The sequence below is a fragment of the Xyrauchen texanus genome, chromosome 26, assembly GCF_025860055.1.
Source record: "Xyrauchen texanus isolate HMW12.3.18 chromosome 26, RBS_HiC_50CHRs, whole genome shotgun sequence".
Classification (NCBI taxonomy): Eukaryota; Metazoa; Chordata; class Actinopteri; order Cypriniformes; family Catostomidae; genus Xyrauchen; species Xyrauchen texanus.
This window is the reverse complement of record NC_068301.1, coordinates 9,792,135-9,813,077: the sequence shown is the minus strand read 5'-3', so window position 1 is coordinate 9,813,077 and position 20,943 is coordinate 9,792,135. Positions and strand designations below refer to the sequence as shown.

Here is a 20,943-nt window from a genome sequence, read left to right as displayed (position 1 = left end):
GAAATAAAGTAGGTGTTGATGTTGTTGCTGTAGGGGCGGCCATGAATTAATAGACCTCATTAACAGCAGTCTTTGATTTTTTATGGGAATCACAAAGAGGCTGTGAGAAGACGTACAGTCTTTTCAATGGGCTGTACTGCAGTTTAAAGTGTTTTTGTATTATTCTGTGGACAAAACTTTGAAAAAACATCTTTCCAAGAACATTCAGTAGACCAACAACTCCAGACAGAGTTGTGGAACATCATATGTGATCTAGGAGCTTTTTCCAGCTTTGTACCATGGGTGCCATTGAAGCGATGGCATCCCTCACAACCTTGTTGTCATTCCCATTAAAAATCAAAGATTGCACTACCGTGAATAAGGTTTATGGACCCCCTAGTGAAGTAGGGAAGTCGCAGAAGTAGAGAATGAGGCATTTTTGCAGCTTGGTTTCAATAAACGCTTTTTCGTTGTGAAATTTACATATATTTTTATAGTCGAATGACCTCTTATATGTCAAAATATCAATGAAGATTTTATTCCTCATGACATGATCCCTTTTAATGAATTTATGAAACCCCCTTTTTTATTTTTTATTAACCATTGACAATAGTGAGAGCAAGACTGTGGGTTTACTTTCATTGTTTTCCAATACCACCATGCCTATATATGTTGACATCTGCTGTTTCTCTTCTCTGTATAGTGCTTCTAACTCCTATTGACTATTTCTGAGGTACAGACTACAATGGCCATGTTCAACAGCCAGCTCCTCTTGTCATTCTACTTCCTCACCATTTTAATTGGCCTTCCCGCAAACATCCTCGCATTTTTTACCTTCTGTCGCAAGGTTCACCGCAAACCCACCCCCATCGACATTCTCCTGCTAAACCTGACAATATCTGACCTGATCTTCCTTGCGTTCCTGCCTTTCAAGATGAAGGAGGCTTCTGACAACATGACCTGGAAGCTGCCGTATTACTTGTGTCATATTAGCAGTTTCTTTTTCTTTTCCACCATCTACACCAGCACATTATTTCTGACAGCAATCAGCATTGAGCGCTACCTGGGAGTCGCGTTTCCAATCAGATATGCGCTTGGTCGTCGACCACGCAATGCTGTGATTGCAAGTTGCTTCCTCTGGCTTCTTGGCTCTCTGAACCTAAGTATTGTGGACATTGTGCCATTCATACACTCAAGTGATGCCAATGACTCTAGCAATAGCAAGATTAACTGGTCCAATCCCACATCATTAACGTGCTATGATAACTTCACCACAGAACAGTTGCACATTCTTCTTCCTGTTCGTCTGGAGCTATTTATTGTGCTTTTTTGTATACCCCTCATTATCTGCTGTTTCTGTTACATCAACTTCATTCGAATTCTGTCCAAACTACCCCACCTCGGACGACGTCGTAGACTCAGAGCTATTGGACTGGCGGTAGGGACACTGCTGGTTTTCACCATCTGTTTCAGCCCCTATAATATCTCACACGTGGTTGGTTTTGTTCGAAAGGAAAGTGAATGGTGGCGTCACTTTGCATTAATCTCCAGTGCGCTGAATGCCTGTTTGGACCCCATCATCTTTTACTTTTCCTCGGCTGCTGTCCGAAGTGCCATAAAAGCATGTGGTTATGGTCTGAGGGAAAAGATGCACATTGTACAATGCAGAAGGGTTCTGTGCTGCCCTTTGCTGGCCCCTTCAAGAACTGAGGCTTACAAGGACTCGAATCCACCTATTGATCTGAGATGAGCATTGTGCCACAGAGGTTGTACTACATTTTTTTGTATTTTAATTTGAGCCTACAAAAAGAAGGTGTATACAGTTGGTGTTGAATGCACATACTGTAATGAATTTCACTTTCTTCTGACAGAAAACATATAAAATAATATAAATTGATTCCAAAATGTGAGTTTTGTGCAAAATTATGTATATGAACTTTTAGTATAATCTTGTATTTATTCATGTAAAATTAAAAAAATAAGACATATAATCGATTAATCGATTATGACTGTCTTGACTGGTCTAGGTGACTTGATGTGTTCATACAGTAAAGTTTGCCGAAGATGTATAATTTCGGATGTGCCCTTTTTTAATCATAATGATAGGCTAACTGAAATCACACAGATGGCCCTGATCAAAAGTTGACATACCCTTTGCTTTTAATATTGTGGATTGCCCCCTTTAGCATCATTCATGGCTTGTTTGTTTGCACAAAGAAACCTTAAAGTAATAACCAGCTCTCTGAACAGGAAGGAAGAGCGAATCACATCATCTTATGTAATGGAATTAAATTTTCCTTGATAAAGAACTTAGACTAAGTTTATGGTAAAGATAGCAAAAGTTTACATACAATTTATCTTTAGCTTTTTTAATTCTACATATCCTCTTAATGAATGGCACTATATGTACAAGCCATAAAAGGTGCTGATAACAAATGTCTATAAATAATAATACTGATTATGACGATTGTTTGTTTAGCTTTAATGTTTTACCGTTGTTCATTACAGTAGTGTAGTCTAGGGCATACGCCTTATGTCCACTTACCTTTCAAAAGATTTTGCGTATGCCCACCTAAAATTAGTTATGATACGTATGGCTGCCAGACCAGCGAGGAGGCTTTGACCCATAACTTTGAATTATTCTGAGGTGATGTCACAGCACCGTTGAGTGAATTGTGATTATTATTATTGTTAATTTTTAATAAGTGTACATTGATTCTCTTCAAGGAGCAGCGGCCCCACAACTGAAGACACAGGTGTAATAAGACAGTTAAACTAAGGTGAGCAACCAATCAGAACATCCATTTGAGACGCGATTTGATATTTCTAACCAATCATACTTTCTGTTTCATTAAGTGGCGGGACATAGCGTCAGTGAGATGAGAGAGAGTCACCATAATTATTTTCCGCTCTATATTTACTTCTCGGTTAAAAGTGAAAATATTAATGCATTTAAATAAAAATGGGGTGAGAAGGGGAGGAATCCTCAACAAAATCACAGTATGCCCACCTCTTCAGTCACTACTACACCACACGTCGTTTTTGCAATCTTATTGTTATTTAATGCAGATTTAAATGTTAGAATTTTCTGTCCCTGTGTGCAATGCTTTTGAAGAACCATTCATAAAAAGACAATAACACAATAAAGTCAATAAATCATGTTTAGTACAGGAAAACATGTGCAATATACATACATAATAAAAACACACTTAAAAATGTGATGACCTCTGAAACTCAGCACCCATACCCCAAAGTCTCAAAGGAGGCTGTATCATCAGCTTCTTCAACCTGAGAATCTAAGACCTCTATTTGGAATAGAGTATTCATTTTGTCCTCATCTCTCATTATTTTCTTAGCACAAAATACAATATTTTTTTGTTTTCTCTTTTTAACTTTGTCTGGGACACTGTTTCTCGGTTGAAGATTTTCTTTTTTAGATGTATTTTTATTTTCTCCCTGACATTTCCATGATCCTCCTGTTATCATTGGATGATGGTCACAAAACTCAGTCCACGATTTAAAAAACTGCATGAGGAGAATGTTGTGGAAGAACATGTCAGGATACCTAATAACTTCTGAGAATAAAATGGCACATACTGCAATGGCATCTTGAGGGGTCTTTACAGAAGAAGAAACTTTGTCATGGTAACCCATTATAAAGTTCCAAATTGTCTGAGAGTATTTTTTACTAAACTCTTTTGAGGTTTTCAGCGTGGCATAAGATAGATTTTTGTCATGAAAACGAATCTCTTTCTCATCTTGTTTGATTGGACAACAGTATAGATCACTTGACCGCATCAATACAGTGAATATGCCAACTCTAATTCTGATATCCTGTCTATTTTGCTTGTTTTGTTTATGCCATTCAAGAAGAACATAAATGATTTTGACATAGCTTAAATAATCTGTTACTTTAAGTGCCGTTCTACATATGTTGTCTTTGTTTAAGTCTTTTGTGCTTGCATCTGCAATGTTTTTAATTTCTTCAGCAGCATGCCCCTCCCAGGAAGTATGCACTACAAATGGTTGGTCCACCATGTGTCCCAATGTTGTAGTTTTTGCTGTGGATTTTTGATCTTCAGGTCTTTGATCAAATTTATCAGGAGAATCACACAACAAAAACCTCTTCTCTTTCATGTCCTCAGACATGAATTTCAGACGCAACTGTCGATCATCTTCATTCCCTTCAAGATTAGACTGTGGATAGAACAGAATTCATTAATACAAAACGTGAGTTGGACAGAAAAACAAAACTAGCAAGTAGACGTTTTATAAGCATTTCAATAACATAATTTTATAATAATTTTAATGAATGAAATACAATAGCTATGATTAAGTTTACTCTCACCTCTGAACATAAGTCAGCCTCAGCTACAACATTTTGGAGAGGTCTGTTGTCACTGTAAAAAACATTGATACGTTTCTGTAGTAGCTTTATAAATTCTGATGAAACATGATAGATAAAAAAAAAAGCAAACAATGATTTTGTATTCATTTTATTCCTGAACAATAATCAATTAAGTAATAATAATAAATACATTGAATAATAAGCAACAAAGGCAAGAATTGTCATGGTAATAATATATGTTTAAACAAAACTAATTTACCTTATTTTTTGCCTTTTGCCATTGCTCTGAGTGAATGTTTGTTGATCAGGCAGCTCACTACATAATGGCCTCTTTTCACTGTGCCTCCTGATAAAAATAAAAAATAAATTTTAAAGAGAGAGAGAGAGAGAGAGAGAGAGAGAAGACAGAAGTGTAGATTTTTTGTCCCATGTGTAGAAGCATTTTAAGTGTTTATCGAACTTTGATAGTTTTACTAAAAGTACTACACATTTCAAGTCTCTTTGACCTTAAGTGCTAAGTTATACTCCTAGTAACATAATAAATATAATAGAATATAACTGATGTTCTGAACAAAATGAGAGGCACAGAACTTACTTCGATGGTGACTCAGAGGTCTGAAGAGATGAGGAATATGGATCCTCTTCACCAGAGAGAGGAGTAATCTGCTGATTTTGAACATCTATTTTACAAGAAAGAGTAGGGGAATTCAAATTTCCTATTGTATTATAATTCAGCAAAGATCAAGGGCAGGCTTTGCCTATATTACAAATGTTTTACTGGATATGTCTGGAAAACAAGGCTATGGAATCAAATAAAATAAGTGAAAGACTACTGTCAATGGTTTTCTGTTCATTTGTTGCATCTATTTAATTCAATATTTCATGGCAGACATGTACTGTTTTTTTTTTACGGTTGAGAAAGGATTTACTTGTAATACAACCTTTAGTACTATCCCTCATGATTTGTAAATGCCCACAATGATGCATTCATCTTCATAAGGATCAAAACTGACCTTTTAAGTTCCTTTGTGCTATTTCATCTGCCACAGATGATGGCTCAGTGTTCAATCTGATCTCAGAACAACACTGTTCCTCTGAATCACCATGCTGATGTTGCTCATTGCACTCCTGATCATGAAAGGATGGAAGTGATGAGAAGAGCATTTTCATTGTTTGTGAAGGTAATCTTAACAGTGTACAATTCCTTATTGTAAATTACACTGCTGTCATTCATGTACATTAAATTCTTCACTTTAATGTTTGTCTCTAGTTCCATTATCTGACTAAGATTTTTTCAGTAAAGTTCAGTAAAGTGACTTTTGTCCTAAAATGAATGGTTGGAAATAGTTCTTACTTTCAATTCAACTTCGACTTTATGTTCAGGGATCCGCAGTCCTTCAATGATGCTGCCAAGTTGTTGACAAAAGATGAAGGTTTGCTCTCTGTTCACTTATTGAATCATCACAATCATTCAAATACCGGTGCAAGAGAAAATAAACGACTCGCAATCACAATCGCGCACTCTCATTACCTATGAACAGGCTTCTTTGTTTGGTCTTTTTCGTTTGACGTGAGGAGCAGTGAAGGTGGCGAGGATGGTTGTGGAGGCAAGTAGATCGATGAACCGTCATCAATGCAAGTGTTCACACTTAAGAACAAGAAAGAAATGGTACTGAATTTGCAGAATCTTAACTGGCACAATGTCCAATATCCAGTTTAAGACGTTATTGATGATAGTTTTCACATATGGAAATCCATTGGGAAAATAAGGAATAATAGAATGAAGAAACTCTTTAAAGTGCTTTAAAGAAATTCAGACAGCGATGTGTGAAGTGCATTATTGTCATTTTTTCCGAATGTTGCAACAAACAGGTGGTTTTGATTCCTCCTCTTCAAAACAGGATTTATAACCCAAACTTGGATGGAGGCTCTTGAATATGTGTAACCATGTATCATATTACTAATGCCCAGTGAGCTGTTAAGTAATCATTCATTTGAGACATATTCTGCAGAAAATGCCATGTGCTAGGCCATTAAACACACTGTCCTGCATGTAAGGAGTTCGTACAGGTAAGCTGTAGACCATGCAACCAATAACTTGGATAAAGAAAGTGTGACAATCAACAAGATCTTGCTGCCAACAATTATTGGTGTGCCCACGTAATGAAGAAACGTTGTTCCCTCTAAATATCTTGACACTTGATCTTAAACCCATGCCATATCAAGTTCTCCATGTGCTTCTGAGGAAAAACATCTCTGAATGTTGACATCACTGAACACCAAACAGCAATGATGGGAATCCTGGACTGTCTCAATGTTATAGATCCTTTCAGTGTAGCACGGAGGACATCACTGACTAAGCCCTAATGATGGACTGGTTCTTAATTATATCAGCAGTCTTTGAGGTAAAGCCAGACATGGGACAGAAAGATGTGTGAACTCTAGTATGAAGCAATCCTGAGGGGTTTTATTTCAGATAACGTTACAAGTTGTTAAAAATCCTCCATTTTCCGGATTTCTGTTGAATACCAAAGCACAAACTCTTCTCCTCACTCATCTCTCCAAAAACAAATGCTTCATCCTTATGGACAGAACAATAATTACTCTTGCTCTTGTCAGTATCCAAGTCAGTTAACAAACTGAAGCCTCATTGTCGGGATTTCCAAATTTCTTCAAGGATGATAAACCTCACTTGGTGATTTAATTTCATTTTGGCTCAGTCTTGTCAAACATTCACTGGCACGTCTATATACACACCACAATTCCAAATTTCAATGAAGCACTGGCTGTTAACACATGAACTTAAGAGAAATGACTCTTGACATGGTTAGATGTGCCAAAGTTTCACTTACTCTTTGGAGGTCTTTTTCTCATGTTTAGATGCATCTTTGGCACGCCTTTTCCTTTTTTGTGGTGTAACCGGCACGCCTGTTGAAGTCCAGAGAAAATTCATTCTAGAGACCAATGCTTTTTTTCATCCTAAATATGCACACAATTCATATATTGTTGTAGTTTTAATTGGATTGTAGTTTAAAGATTGACTCCACAGCATTTAATTTGTTGGCCAATCCAAGTCTTCAACAGTAGTTTGAGGAGAGTGCGTCCATGAAGTATTTATCCTCTTCACATTCATATTATCAACATTTGATAAGCAGTCATCAACCCCTAGGTGAGTAAATGGATTTGTCCAATGCCTTCTTAATCATTCTTCCTCAGAGAGTGGTTGAAACACTATTAGGATCGCACAATGAGGTATGTTCATACATGTCTTCAGTTTAGGTCAGATTTCAGAGGAATAACCAATTTTTTTTTAACAACTGCCATGCTGTTGTTGCGATAGTGTGGATCTCTGTGACACTGAATTTTGACGTAGAATTTCCCCCTTCCTTCACATTTTCTTCCTGGAGCCAGCAGTTTATTAAGAGCTCCATGCATGCAGTTAGCGGTGATGAGAAGTGTCTCCTATCTCCATCCCAGAACCAGACTCACAACATATGCAGTTGGCTCTGAGGATATGCATGTCTACAGAGTACTGCTGGCAGCATGTGATAAGGTGCACCTGAAGTTGATGCACATCACCACTGCCATAGAAGCAGCAACACACGTCTCTTATACGAGACCAGTCTCTCGTATTCTGGATTCCAGGAGAGCACAAGTGCATAAGAATAAAAACGTACCTCTTATGTTCCTTTGTGTTCTGTCATCTGCTGCAGATGAAGCTTCAGTGTTCAAGCTGGTCTCAGGAAAACATTGTTCTTCTGAATCACTACGCTGATGTTGCTCATTGCGTACCTGAACGTCAAAAGGTTGGAAGTGCTGAGAAGAGCATTTTCATGATATTATATGGGAGTCCCCAAAGATGAAAATCCTGTCATCATTCACTCACATTATGTTGTTCCAAATTTGTATGACTTTCTTTCTTCAGTGGATCAAAAAAGATGTTGAAGGCGAGTAAATAATGTCAGAACTATCACTTTAAGGATGGTTCATTATAGGATTACCAATGTCTTTGATGTTTGCCTCTGTACCCACCATCTGACTAAGAATTGTTCAGTAAAGTATAATAAAAACAGAATGACCGGTATATCCTTCAGAACTTACTTTCAGACTTTTGGCAGAGGAGTTTTCAACAGCAACTGTATGCTGGGAGGTCTTCCTTGCTTTGATGGTGCTGCAAAATTATTGTTGGTTACTGAAGATCTCTGCAGTAATTCACATTCATTCGAAATAAAAAAGCTTGCAATTACAATCCCGCACTCTCCATACCTTGTAACAGGTGTCTTTATTTGGTCTTTTTTGTTCAACGTAAGGAGTGCTGAAGGTGATGATTGTTGTGCAGGTTTGCTGCTTGAAAAGTCTTCTTCAGTGTGGTTTCTTGAGAACAAGATAAGAAATTGTTCAGAACTTACTGAGTCCATGCTGTCACAATGTCCAAAATTCACATTTTAGAATGTTAAAAGAAACCGAGATGATGTTTGGAGTGCAAAATTAAAGCACTTTTTCCATAGGAGTCCTTCTTTTCCCAAGAGGTCAAGAACCAAAATTTGGATGGAACACAGCTTTTAAATACACGTAACCATCAACTAGAGCATTGCTGCTCAGTGTACAGATTAAAAACATTGTTTCAAAGAAAAGGCAGTGAGCTGAGACTTTTCAGTCATAGGTTGCATAGGTTCCCATGTTGCATTTAATAGCTCATGCAAGGAATAATTTGAATGAATAAAGTGTGATTTTGTCACACTTTTGTCGACAACAATTTTTGATATGTTCGTGTAGCAAAAGGAACTACCTCCCTCCAAAAAATCTTGATGCCTTTGTAACTAGTCCTACTCGACCCGCTGAGTAAGATTTGAACTGGAATCTCCAGCATGGGAGGCGGAACGCTAAAGGCTAAAGCCCTAAGCATCAGTCGCTAGTGCTACTTCTGAGGCCAGAGGAGTGTGGCACCTACCAGCTGGCTACCGTTACACTCACCCCCCTAAACCTCATTCCCATCCGGGTCACGGCACCACAGTAACCGGTCCTACTCGACCTGTTCTGAGTGGGATTTGAAACGGCGTCTCCGGCATGGGAGTGGGGCGTGCTAACGAGGAGGCTAAAGGCTATCACAGCCCCTAGCATCAGTCGCTAGTGCGCCTTCTGAGACCAGAGGAGTGAGGTTTACACACTGCACAGCTACCTACCAGCTGGCTACCATTACACTCACCCCCCTAAACCTCCTTCCCATCCAGGTCATGGCACCACAGTAACCGGTCCTACTCGACCCGTTCTGAGTGGGATTCGAAACAGCGTCTCCAGCATGGGAGGTGTGCGTGCTAACAAGGAGGCTAAAGGCTATCACAGCCCCTAGCATCTGTCACTAGTGTGCCTCTTGAGGCCAGGGGAGTGAGGTTTACACACAGCATAGCTACCTACCAGCTGGCTACCGTTACACCTTTATATTGCTTTAAACTCATATCTTAATAGGTCCATTTTGTGTTCCATCTCACGTAATTGCATCCCATAAGGAGATCCTTATCGCTTCAAAAACATGAAACTCCTGAAATTTCATCAGTAGAAAAGTGTCAAGTCTTCTCTTATTTCCATTCTACCTACATGTAATAGCAGCTTCTATTACATTATAGTCCATTATAATGCATGACTGATTTACCGTTTCTCAAGACATGACATTCCAGTATGCAGTCAAATGCCATGCACACACTACAACACATTTAATAACATTAACGTGTCATAGTGGGAATCAAAATGTCTGCAGGTCTCTTGTCTTGTCCTTGCAATCTTTTGAATATTCTTCTCAGGATAACATACTGACATCAATTCTGTTAAGATTTGCTTCAACAGAAAGCAATCATGTAGTCCTTCCCGCATTAAATTCCACATCTATCATGTAACAGACCAACAGATGACAAAATGGTGTAATTGATCTTGATAAGACAATCCAGGGGATCTTCAATGATGATGTATCTCACTTGGTGTATTTTCTTTTAAAAATCTGATCTTTGACTGGAGATCCTATCTTCACCCACCACAATTCCAGCATATAATGGGCTCTTATACATTAACAGAAGGCAGTATGGTCGTAAGTATCCAAGTACTGTCCTGCTCTATTCCCGATAAAACGCATTTTTACTCTTGACATGCTCCAAAGGTAGGTTCCAACATTTTACTTACTCTGTCGAAATCTTTTTTCCATGCTTCCGCTCTTGATATTGCAGCGCAACTGGCACGTCTGTTGAAGTTCAGAAAGGATTTATTCCAAAGACAAATGCTTGAAAATAAAAATAAATAAATAAATAAACAAATAAAAACACTACATTTTTGTTATAGTTTTTATTGGTTTGCAATTTAAAAGAGTGGTTCCACTGAATTATTGGCAACAATGACAGAAAGCTATTATAGTTTTAACACCTTCAGAGATTTTTCACCCTTTTAACATCCATAGATCTAAATGTTATATTGGTTTGAAAAGTATTCCTCATCCCCTTGGTGAGAAATTATTAATATGGTGTGTGGCCATTTTCCTTTGCTGGTGAAGCTTCATTAAAATCACTCGGTAAGTTACATTTCATGTGTTCAGCTTAGGGCAGACCAGTTGATACCCATCACCACTGGTATAAAGGCAGCACCACAGTTCTCCTACATGACTCCAGTCTCCTTGTCACAAGTTGTTGAAAAAAGTGGTTTCAATGTTTATATCAATCTATTTAAATTGGTGGCGGACTTGTGTGAAAAGTGACACTTATGCTGGGATAAACGACTTATTTTAATAAAGTAAAAGTGACAGTAATTAATATATTTTTGGTATGTCTTAAAGCTGGAGAAATGTTGTTTTGGATGTTTAAGGTGATGATGATTAATTTAATTAATTAGCTGTAATGCTATAGGCTACTGTAATAAAAATAAATGGACATAATTGTGAATTTTGGCTCTCTATTGGCACTCTTAATGCACATTGATAAAATTAGAAAATAAAAATGTGTCTTACATCATAATTTTGATATGTAGGATTTTTCTACCTGTAAAACTAGAAATGTTCATGACCATAAGGATTGGTTGAAGTAATTACTTTTGTTGGAATGTGGCTTAGTTAGATTTTCAACCTAACCTTTAATGGAACCAACATTCTCACACAGTATAAAGATACTTTAAAGATTCAGAATAAGAATTTTGTATACAAATTCATATTTCTGAATAATACATAAGCTATTTTTAAAGCAGAGTCACACACTTTTGTACAAACATCTGAGGATCAGAAGAGTGCAACATGTTCTGCAAACAATGGTTTGCAACATTTCTTTTGTTCAGAAGTGTTGTGCAATCTGTGTCAATAGATTTGATGTCTAACAACTCTTGTTTATTCTCTCCATCTCGTATCAGTAGGATAACATTCCTTTTTCTAACATTTTCTAACAAATCCTTAAAAGTAACTTGTTAATTAAAATGTGAATGAACTGCCTGTAAATATTTTAAAACATTTTATGCCACCTTTCATTATTGATGACATCATTGTTTTTGTGGTCTGGTGCTCTTTTAACTTTCCTCCTTTGATGGCCGCTCTATTTTTCCTGCCTCTCCGTGGTTTCTGTAAAGAAGGATTAGAAAAGAAGGCAAGAAGTTAGATGAAGCAAATTAATAGCAATAATAAAAGAAGTCATATGCTAAGAACAGATAGAGCAAACAGAAAATATATACACAGTTGATGTAAGAAGCGTACATACACCTTAGCCAAATACATTTAAATTCTGTTTTTCACAAGTTCTGACATTTAATCATAGAAATCATTGCATATCTTAGGTCAGTTAGGATCACTATTTTAAGTATGTGAAATTTCATAATAACAGTAGATAGAATGATTTATTTCAGCTTTTATGTCTTTCATCACATTCCCAGCAGGTCAGAAGTTTACATACACTTTGTAAGTATTTGGTAGCATTGCCTTTAAATGGTTTAACTTGGGTCAATCATTTTGGGTAGACTTCCTCAAGCTTCTCACAATAAGTTGCTGGAATTTTGGCCCATTCCTCCAGACAGAACTGGTGTAACTGAGTCAGGTTTGTAGGCATCCTTGGTCAGGGGCATTGTGATGGCCACTCCAATACTTTGACTTTGATGTCCTTAAGCCATTTTGCCACAAATTTGGAGGTATTCTGGGGGCCATTGTTCACTTGTTTGTGACCAAGCTTTAACGTCCTGGCTGATGTCTTGAGATGTTGCTTCAATATACACATCATTTTCTTTCCTTATGATGCCATCTATTTTGTGAAGTGCACCAGTCTCTCCTGCAACTAAGCACTCCAACAACATGATGCTGCCACCCCTACGCTTCACAGTTGGGATTGTGTTCTTCGGTCGGTAACACTTTAGAATAATAGTCCATCATTAAGAGGTAAGTATGCAGGAATTAATACAGGATTAATGAGTAGTACTACATTAACTCTTTAGTACTATTTACTAATATGGAAACATGATTAACCAATCAGTAAGTAATAGCGAACCGATGACTGAGGTAGTTCACTGTTAGGTAATCACTATTTACTGAATTTGATTTTCCTCATTGAGAACTATCTACTAACTATAGTTAAAATACAACTTATTAATTATTAATCAAAACATAAAAAGTGTTTAAACTGGAGTAGTTTTGTTTTTATTGCAACATGATTATGAAATGCGCCTTCAGAGAAACATGCCTCATGTGTGCTCTTTGTGGGAATTAATTTAGGAATGCGATGCTCTCTAAATCATGTTGTCTACAGTGTCTGGTAGAGTATCATAGTCAGTTTATAGATGTATGTGTCCAACATGTGTATTCGTTGGGATATCTCTGTTCATTTACAATTATTAATTTAGGCAGGTTTGATATTGCTGTAGGTATTTTTATAAATAATTCCGGTAACCCATAAGTGTTACCACATAAACACGCAGGATATTTTTTTCTCTGAGTAGCTTAATGGATCCAATGGGGGAAAAAAGCGCGAAAAGAATGACCTTCTAATCAAGTCAGGGTTCGCCATATTCAAGGCATATGAAACTGAAAGAAGAGCGAATGCGATTTTGCTCCGCCCTCCCGTCGAACCGCCTGTACGCTGTAAACATGAACATACTTTCTGTTCTGTTCATATCGAGCATAGGCAACGGAGGAAACATGTTAAATTAATTTGATAAACAAATGTACGCATTTACAGAGTCGGCTGTCTAGGGCGGAAGTACATGTGGAATCTGCCTCATGCTGCACGCCGGGTTTCTCTCCGTATTCTGTTGAAGTCTTGTGGAGATCAACACACTTGTCCTTTAGACACATCATTTTATTATTTTACTTTATGAAAAGATATAAGAATTTTAAAGCATGTAGTAACCGTGAGCACCAGCAAATAAAAGCATTATCCTGCTAAAGGTTTGTATCCTGTGTAATTATGTTCAATTATTTCAATGATTCATAATCCAGTGTCAAATTTTATTTTTTAATGTCTGTGAATGTTTGATAAAATGAATAAAATGTAGGAACAAACACTTGAGTATTCATTACTAACTGATAAGTAACACTTAAGTCACTATTAATGGTTTATAATGTGTTTTCACTTATGGTCCAGATAACAACAGTAAGAGCTCATTAATTAATGATTTACAATGTCCCTCACTTTATGGTCCAGATCATTAGTAAATCCTTCATACATATGTGGTAACACTTGACTCATGGGTTGCCAGAATGAAAAGACCTTCAGCAATATCAAATATGCAGAATTTAATAATTTTAATGAACAGAGGAGACATCCCAAGGAATACACATGTTGGGCACATACATCCCTGTATTTCTGTAAGGTAAGCTAACTATGATCATGGCCGTTACCACTATAGACATTGAGGGGGACATACCTGTTGTTCTGGGATTGATTTGCACTTTTAACACCAAACTACGTAGATCTCTAGGAGACAGAATGCATATCCTTCCTGAGTGATATAATGGCTGCGTGGTCCCATGGTGTTTATACTTGCATACTGTTGTTTGTACTGATGAACGTGGTACATTCAGGTGTTTGGAAATTGGTTCAAAGGATGAACCAGACTTGTGGAGGTCCACAATTTTTGCTTCAGAGGTCTTGGCTGATTTTTTTATTTTATTTTAACATGATATCAAGCAAAGAGGCACTGAATTTGAAGGTAGGCCTTAAAATACACCCACAGGTACAGCTCCTCTGTGTGCGCCAAACCCATCTCTGGTGTTTACTGCCAAAAAGCTAAATTTTTTATTCATCTGACCCAGACCCATTTGATGTTCCTGTAGTGTCTGGAAGACGCTTGAGTTTGTTGTTGGATGAGAGCAGAGTATTTTTTATTTTAAACCCTCCCAAACAACTTGTGGTGATGTAGGGGATTTCTGATATTGCCCTGATGGTGGAAATGGTCATTTTCAATGCTTTGGCTATTGTCTTATAGCCATTTCCCATTTTGTGAAGTTCAAAAACCTTTTGCCGCACATCTGAACTATATTCTTAGTCTAACCCACTGTGATTAATGATTAAGGGAATTTGGCCTGTGTGTTACCTCAAATTTATAGCCTGTGAAACAGGAAGTAATGGCTGAACAATTTCATGTTCCTAGTCACCCAGGAGCACTAAAACAATTAAAAATATGAATGGAAATATACTTCAGATATATTTGAATCATAAGAATTTCTAGGGGTGGCATTCATTTTTTTTTATTTATTTTTTTATTAAATAATGATATAAAGGTTAGATTTTTTGAGAATTTTGTGAAAGAAATATCAAAAGGATAAACAATGCAGATTTGTTTTCACAACCTTCTTTGCTCATATTTACCATGTGCCAATATTTATGGACACAACTATATGTCTTATAGAATTAGTCAAAAGCATGCTTTAATTTATTTTAAGCATTTTGACACTCACTTTTTTCATGAAATGATACTGTCTTAGAACATTTTTATTAGTTCTATTAGTATTAATTTTAGTAATATAAAATAAAATAAAAATACTCTGATATTTTTTGTTAGGGATTAAATGGGTAATTAAATGACCCCACACTTAGGGTAAAATGCCCTTGAGTGAGTTCACTGATAAAGTGTAGATATAGGGGCAATATTTATAATTAAGATTATGCTTATTCAAGATAACCACTTTAGAAAAGGGTACACCATTTCCTGTTAAATTCAATAACATTTGGTATTTCATAATATCTCAAGTAGCCTGTTCTATAAACAAATTGAATCTCCAATGTGATTACATTTCAATGTGAGCCCACTTTGAATATTCTTCATAACAAATATATTCCCACCATTTAAGAAAAACTATGTGTTTTAAGGGGGTCTTTAGTCCCATTGTATCCTATACTTGTAAATGTCCTCAAATTAAAAGTTTTTCACTGGGGGAAACACATTTGAATACATTATTAAACTATTTAATCATGTACACCATTCCACATGAATCGATTAGGTTACATCAACATATTTTTTTGTTTAGCTTGTTCACATAATTTGAACATAATGCAAAGAAAGGAAAGAAAACAAGTTGAGAAGAGAAACAAAATTTTGTTGTGTAGATCACAAATAATTTTATTTAATAAATCGGACAACCTGCTTTTTTCAGTGTTTGTACTGAATATATGTTAATGTTCACTACAGTTTCCTCTCACCACATCCAAGGACAGCTCAGATTAGGATTAATCTTTATCAGAAACTCTCATTCACAACCCAACCATTGGAACTACAGTATTAAACATCCTGGAATAAAATAAAAGTTTTTATAATATGAAAAATGTCAAATTTTCATTTTCAAAAATGACTGCCACAACAATAATATTTGGAGACTTTGGGGTTGTCTGAAAATGGTTAGGCTTACATAAACAATGTAGGCCACGTCAGCCAACGCCCCACTCTTTCTGGTGTGTTATAAAACTCTGTAACATACTGTAGACTGTAAACTTAAATCTGCCTACCTTTTTCCCAGTGCCGTGTATGCAGAAAAGTCACTCATGAAGTGTTTTAATGTTCTATAAATTCCATTCATACAACTATATGATACACACTGAGATTTAGTTAAAGCATTTATTTCCTGTTAGCAGACTTTACAATGCTTACAAACACTGAAAGCACTTTATCTATTTTTTATCCAAATAAAATTCATTAAATAAAGGCCAAATTTTTGTACTACCTGTTCATCGGTCCAAATGCCAATGTCATCAGTGTGACGTCGTGTGACGCCTCTACTTCCGCATACTGTTTTACATTTACCCAAATGTCCTTAAACCTACTTGTCAAAATGGTCATGGTTCTTAGATGTATTGAAGAATGGATTTTATGGATTATGTATTAGAAATGACACTTAAGTTTCTCTTTGTCAATGAAACTCAACTTGCTCATTCCCATCTTACCAACTGTTATAATAAGTATGGTGAATTTTCTCAACATAAATCACCTCCTACATTTAACACTTTCTACACTTCTAATAATGTAATAAAAATTTACTTTATTAATGAATTTAGTAATGAATTGCTAATGAAAATCAAACTTTCAAAACCTTGTACTGTACTTCCTTCCTGGTGTGTTGTGTAACTCTTGAACATAGCCTATTAAGCTCTCAAAGTACATATTTTGCCCATAAAAGTCACTCTTAAAGTGTTCTGACATTATATGAAGACATACATTCAGTGGCAGACAATAAAAAGTGTTCAAATTGTCAACAATGTCAATGATTATAAACACTAAGACTTAGTTCCATTTTATTTAATTTTTTGTCAAACCTATTTTGACAATGATTGCCAACGCTGAAACGCCTCTTTTTAATTCATATATTTTTAATCCAAATAAAATTTAGAAAATAAAGAAAGTACTTTAAGGGCAATGTACCTGTTTTCCTGTTTCGCGCGAACGCTCCATCTCTCTTGCTGTCTCTGCCCTTAGTGAGTTTTATATGTGCTTGAAATTAGTCATGTCCGGTTCGTGAACGAATCGTTCTTTTGAAGCGGTTCTTTTTAGTGAACTGGATGAACTAGTTCATCAAATCGGACTGAATGATCTGAAACAGTTCGCGGCTCGAGTCAACACTGATCCACAAGTTAATCAATCAAAACTCACTTTTGGATGTTCCTGACAGTCACTCCTACTCGAAATGAGCCAATATCCCAGAGTATATCATTCTATGATGCCGGATTTTGCCAACTCTTTTTATTATCAATGCTCTTAGGCTACTTTGAAAGCTTCTTATGTGCAGAGCTGCATATAAGAATAATACACATAAAACATGGTGGAAATATGTTGTTTCATAATTGTCATAGTGTTATCGACGATTATCTGGTTGCAAAAATTCACATCAACATTACATTGAAAGTCGCAAGTCTCTGACAGTTCGTAATCCAGTAAACAGTACATACTGAACTGAGAACTGTCTCTTTCAGAATCAGAATCAGCTTTGAGATGCATTCACACTGCCAGCAACACGCAGCGACAAAACGACCTCATCTCATTAATTTTCAATGAGAGCTGGCGACTTCCGAAAACACGAGTGACGGCGACCTTTGGCGAACAGATGTGGGCATGTCCAGCGATGCGACAAAGTTGAGAAATGTTGAACTTTTTGCAAATGAAGAGCGACTTTCGGGAGCAACAGCCAATATGAGAGAAGCTGGTAGAGCTCACATGATCTTAATATTTTAAAAATAATATTAATTGTGAAGAAACAGTGCTGTTTAGGTTCTCCATCCACACCATTACCAACCTAACCGCCAGCCACTGGCAACATACATCGCGACAAATTAGCTGGCAGTGTGAATGCAGCTTTATTGCCAGGTATACTTACACGTACAAGGAATTTGTCTTGTTGACAGGAGTTTCCAGTGCACAACAATACATTACAGAAACAAGACAGAGATAATAATAATAATAATAATGATAATAATAATAATAATAATAATAATAATAATACATTTAATAGAAATAGAATTTCGGACGTGTCCAAAGAAATGATGAGAACTGGACACTGAACTGAGAAAACAGTTCAGACTCAGCGTCTCAGACATGTCCACTGAGAACCGATGAGCTGCTGATTATGAGCATGCGACCAATGACTTGAATGAGGGGGGAAATGTTTATTTATGGTTTCTCATGGTTTATGGTTTCTGAGTTGATTAAGAAGACTTTTTTACTTTATATACTTTAGACATGTAGCTAAAACATCTGCGTTTTCATATCATTGCCCTTTTGGGGTGCTTTAGTTGAAAAACTTACCCAAGATTATTATTATCATTATTTTTAATATTTAATTGCAAAAAAAAAAAACCAAACATTTAAATAAGCTATATGGCTTTATTTGAATGGGGTTTGATCCGCCAGAATAATAGCATTACGTATTAGTGATTAGTTTGCGTGCTGACGTAAACGAAATGGTGAATCTATGGGATCAATTCCATGCCACATATATTTACAAAAATATAAAGTATTGCAAAATAAAATAAAGTTTTGCAAAAGAAAAAAGTATTGAGCATTTTTTTTCAAACAAAAATTAAGTATCACAAACGTAAAATAAAGAGTTGAGAGAAAAAAAGAAAGTTTTGCAAACAAAAATAAAGAATTGCAAAATATAAATAAAATATAGCAAAAACCAAGAAATAATTAATTGCAAAAATCAATGACTGCTGTAAAAGAAACTAAAGAACTTTTATCCTTTTTTATCTCTGCAACAGATTTTTAGGCAACAATGATTTTGCCACACATCTTTTTCTTTGCAATGCCTACTAATTATTTTGCAATGCTCCTTTTAATCTGCATTTCCATCACGTGTGAGCTCGTGATACCGTTTTGCCTTTGCGCTTCACTTTTCTGTGCGTTTCACTTTATGGCACTGTTTTGACGTGGGGGTGGTGTCAGGGGATTGGGGCGTGTACAACGGGCTCAGTGATGCCCCCCCTGGAAGTTACGTCATTAGCTTGAGACACGGATCAAACATCATGGCTGAGCACAGGCATGCAGGTGGATCTCAGGTATATAAAGTTGATTGTTTCCTTTTATTTAATTAGCATTAAATGTGCTTTAACAGCGTTTGCTTCAGATAAAGAAGTTTATTTATTAGCCATACTCGCTAACATAGCCAGCATATGCAGTTTTTTCTCTCTCAATTGATTGGACTATTGATTGATTCTTATGTTTATTTTATAGATTATAATTGTCTATACCATAATATGTTGTCTTTACTCATGCATTTCGCTTGTTCGTGGGGTTTTTACAGCCGACGCAGACTCGAGAGTAAATGTTAAGCTTCTATTCACTTCAAAACTTAAAAAAACATGCATAGACTATAATAGACTTAAAGATGGTTGTTCTACATATAGTGTCCTGTAATTGTGAAGACATTAGTCATTCTGTACAATGCCATCATGCCCTTTCACTGCCTTTCTAATCTAGTTGGCAATGCTCTGCTCATCACATTGCAGCGTTTATTACTGTTTATTTTGTTGTGTTCACTCATGCTCACTTTTATGAAAAGTTATTTTTCAGCAAAAGTTACGGTAGGATTGCATTGGTATTGATAACAGTATTGAACATAATATTAGCCACAACTATAGCCAGACATTGTCTTTATTCACAATTAGCTGCTCATATGTTTCACTATTAAGGGATAAATCCTGTGATGTAAAATATCATACAGCGTTGCTTTGTTAGAGACATATTTCAATTCGGTATTATTAAAATAATGGTAAAGAATTTTCATAAATGATTTCAGTCAATTAAATTTGACTTTCTAAATTAAATTTATCAATAACAAAAAAATATATTATATTTGTAAGTAAATAATATGAATAAATTATAACATTGCCTTATCTTTGGCAGTCTCAATAATGTTTCAGGATGTGGTACTCCACAAAAACATGTGCTAACACAAAAGGGAGTGCTGCACAGTTCTCATGTACTTGGCGAGTACCATACTACTTATCTTTTGGCCTATTTGCCCCCACACTACCCGTAACATTGCTGGGAGAATGTGGGACTGGTATACCAGTATCCTTCCTCACACAAGTCGGCAGTAAGGTCATTACAACAGAGATAAAGATCCCAATTAAGATCCCATAATGGTGAATGTCTGTCGTGGATCCAATATTAATAATCATGTCTTGCAAATACTCAGTGTGCATGTCACACACACACACAAAGAATGTGAAATCTGTTTCTTTTTGCAGGTATAAACTGATGAAATACCAGCCTACCCTTGCACTTCGTCACTGATTCATGCATGGAGAGTTATTTTTATAAAACAAAAACCTGCGGAGTGTTATTCATTTGTAAGTTGTGAGTCTGCATAATCAATTAAGTAGTAATTAAGGAGTAACACACAAGGAGTGTTGCACGGCACACATATGTATTTTGCAAGGCCTCTCCTTTGTCTTCCATGTGCTGGAGAGACACCTTGCAGTGCTGCTGTTCTTGATGCCGTTTGAGGAACTTCAGAGGAGAAATGCCTGGCTGTCAGATGAAGGGGATTATCTGAGGCAGGACGGCCCACACTGCACCGATACCGTGGTGAACTGTGCTCACCAAGCAGCACTCTCATCAGGTTGAGCCTGAATTGCAGGGAATCAGTGGAGTACCCCATCAATAGTAAGGGACATGATAAC

At 36.5% G+C, this 20,943-nt stretch overlaps 2 protein-coding genes across 2 annotated transcripts; one reads left to right on the top strand and one right to left on the bottom strand.

Annotated features, from left to right (window-relative positions):
• Positions 1-718: 718 nt before the first annotated feature.
• Positions 719-1,729, top strand: LOC127620221 (free fatty acid receptor 2-like). The gene has a single exon (XM_052093368.1). The coding sequence runs from the start codon at positions 725-727 to the stop codon at positions 1,727-1,729; it is 1,005 nt and encodes a 334-aa protein (XP_051949328.1). The 5' UTR covers positions 719-724.
• A 1,397-nt stretch (positions 1,730-3,126) lies between these two features.
• On the bottom strand, positions 3,127-17,223 carry si:dkey-211g8.8 (uncharacterized protein LOC108004533 homolog). Its single transcript, XM_052093232.1, has 14 exons — positions 17,186-17,223; positions 11,813-11,909; positions 10,499-10,556; positions 8,594-8,701; positions 8,429-8,498; positions 8,005-8,119; positions 7,180-7,255; positions 5,859-5,975; positions 5,682-5,733; positions 5,341-5,455; positions 4,923-5,007; positions 4,587-4,673; positions 4,328-4,379; positions 3,127-4,176 (listed from the first exon to the last, which is right to left on the bottom strand). The coding sequence occupies exons 1-14, from the start codon at positions 17,213-17,215 to the stop codon at positions 3,214-3,216; spliced, it is 2,025 nt and encodes a 674-aa protein (XP_051949192.1). The 5' UTR covers positions 17,216-17,223; the 3' UTR covers positions 3,127-3,213.
• Between the last annotated feature and the right edge of the window lie 3,720 nt (positions 17,224-20,943).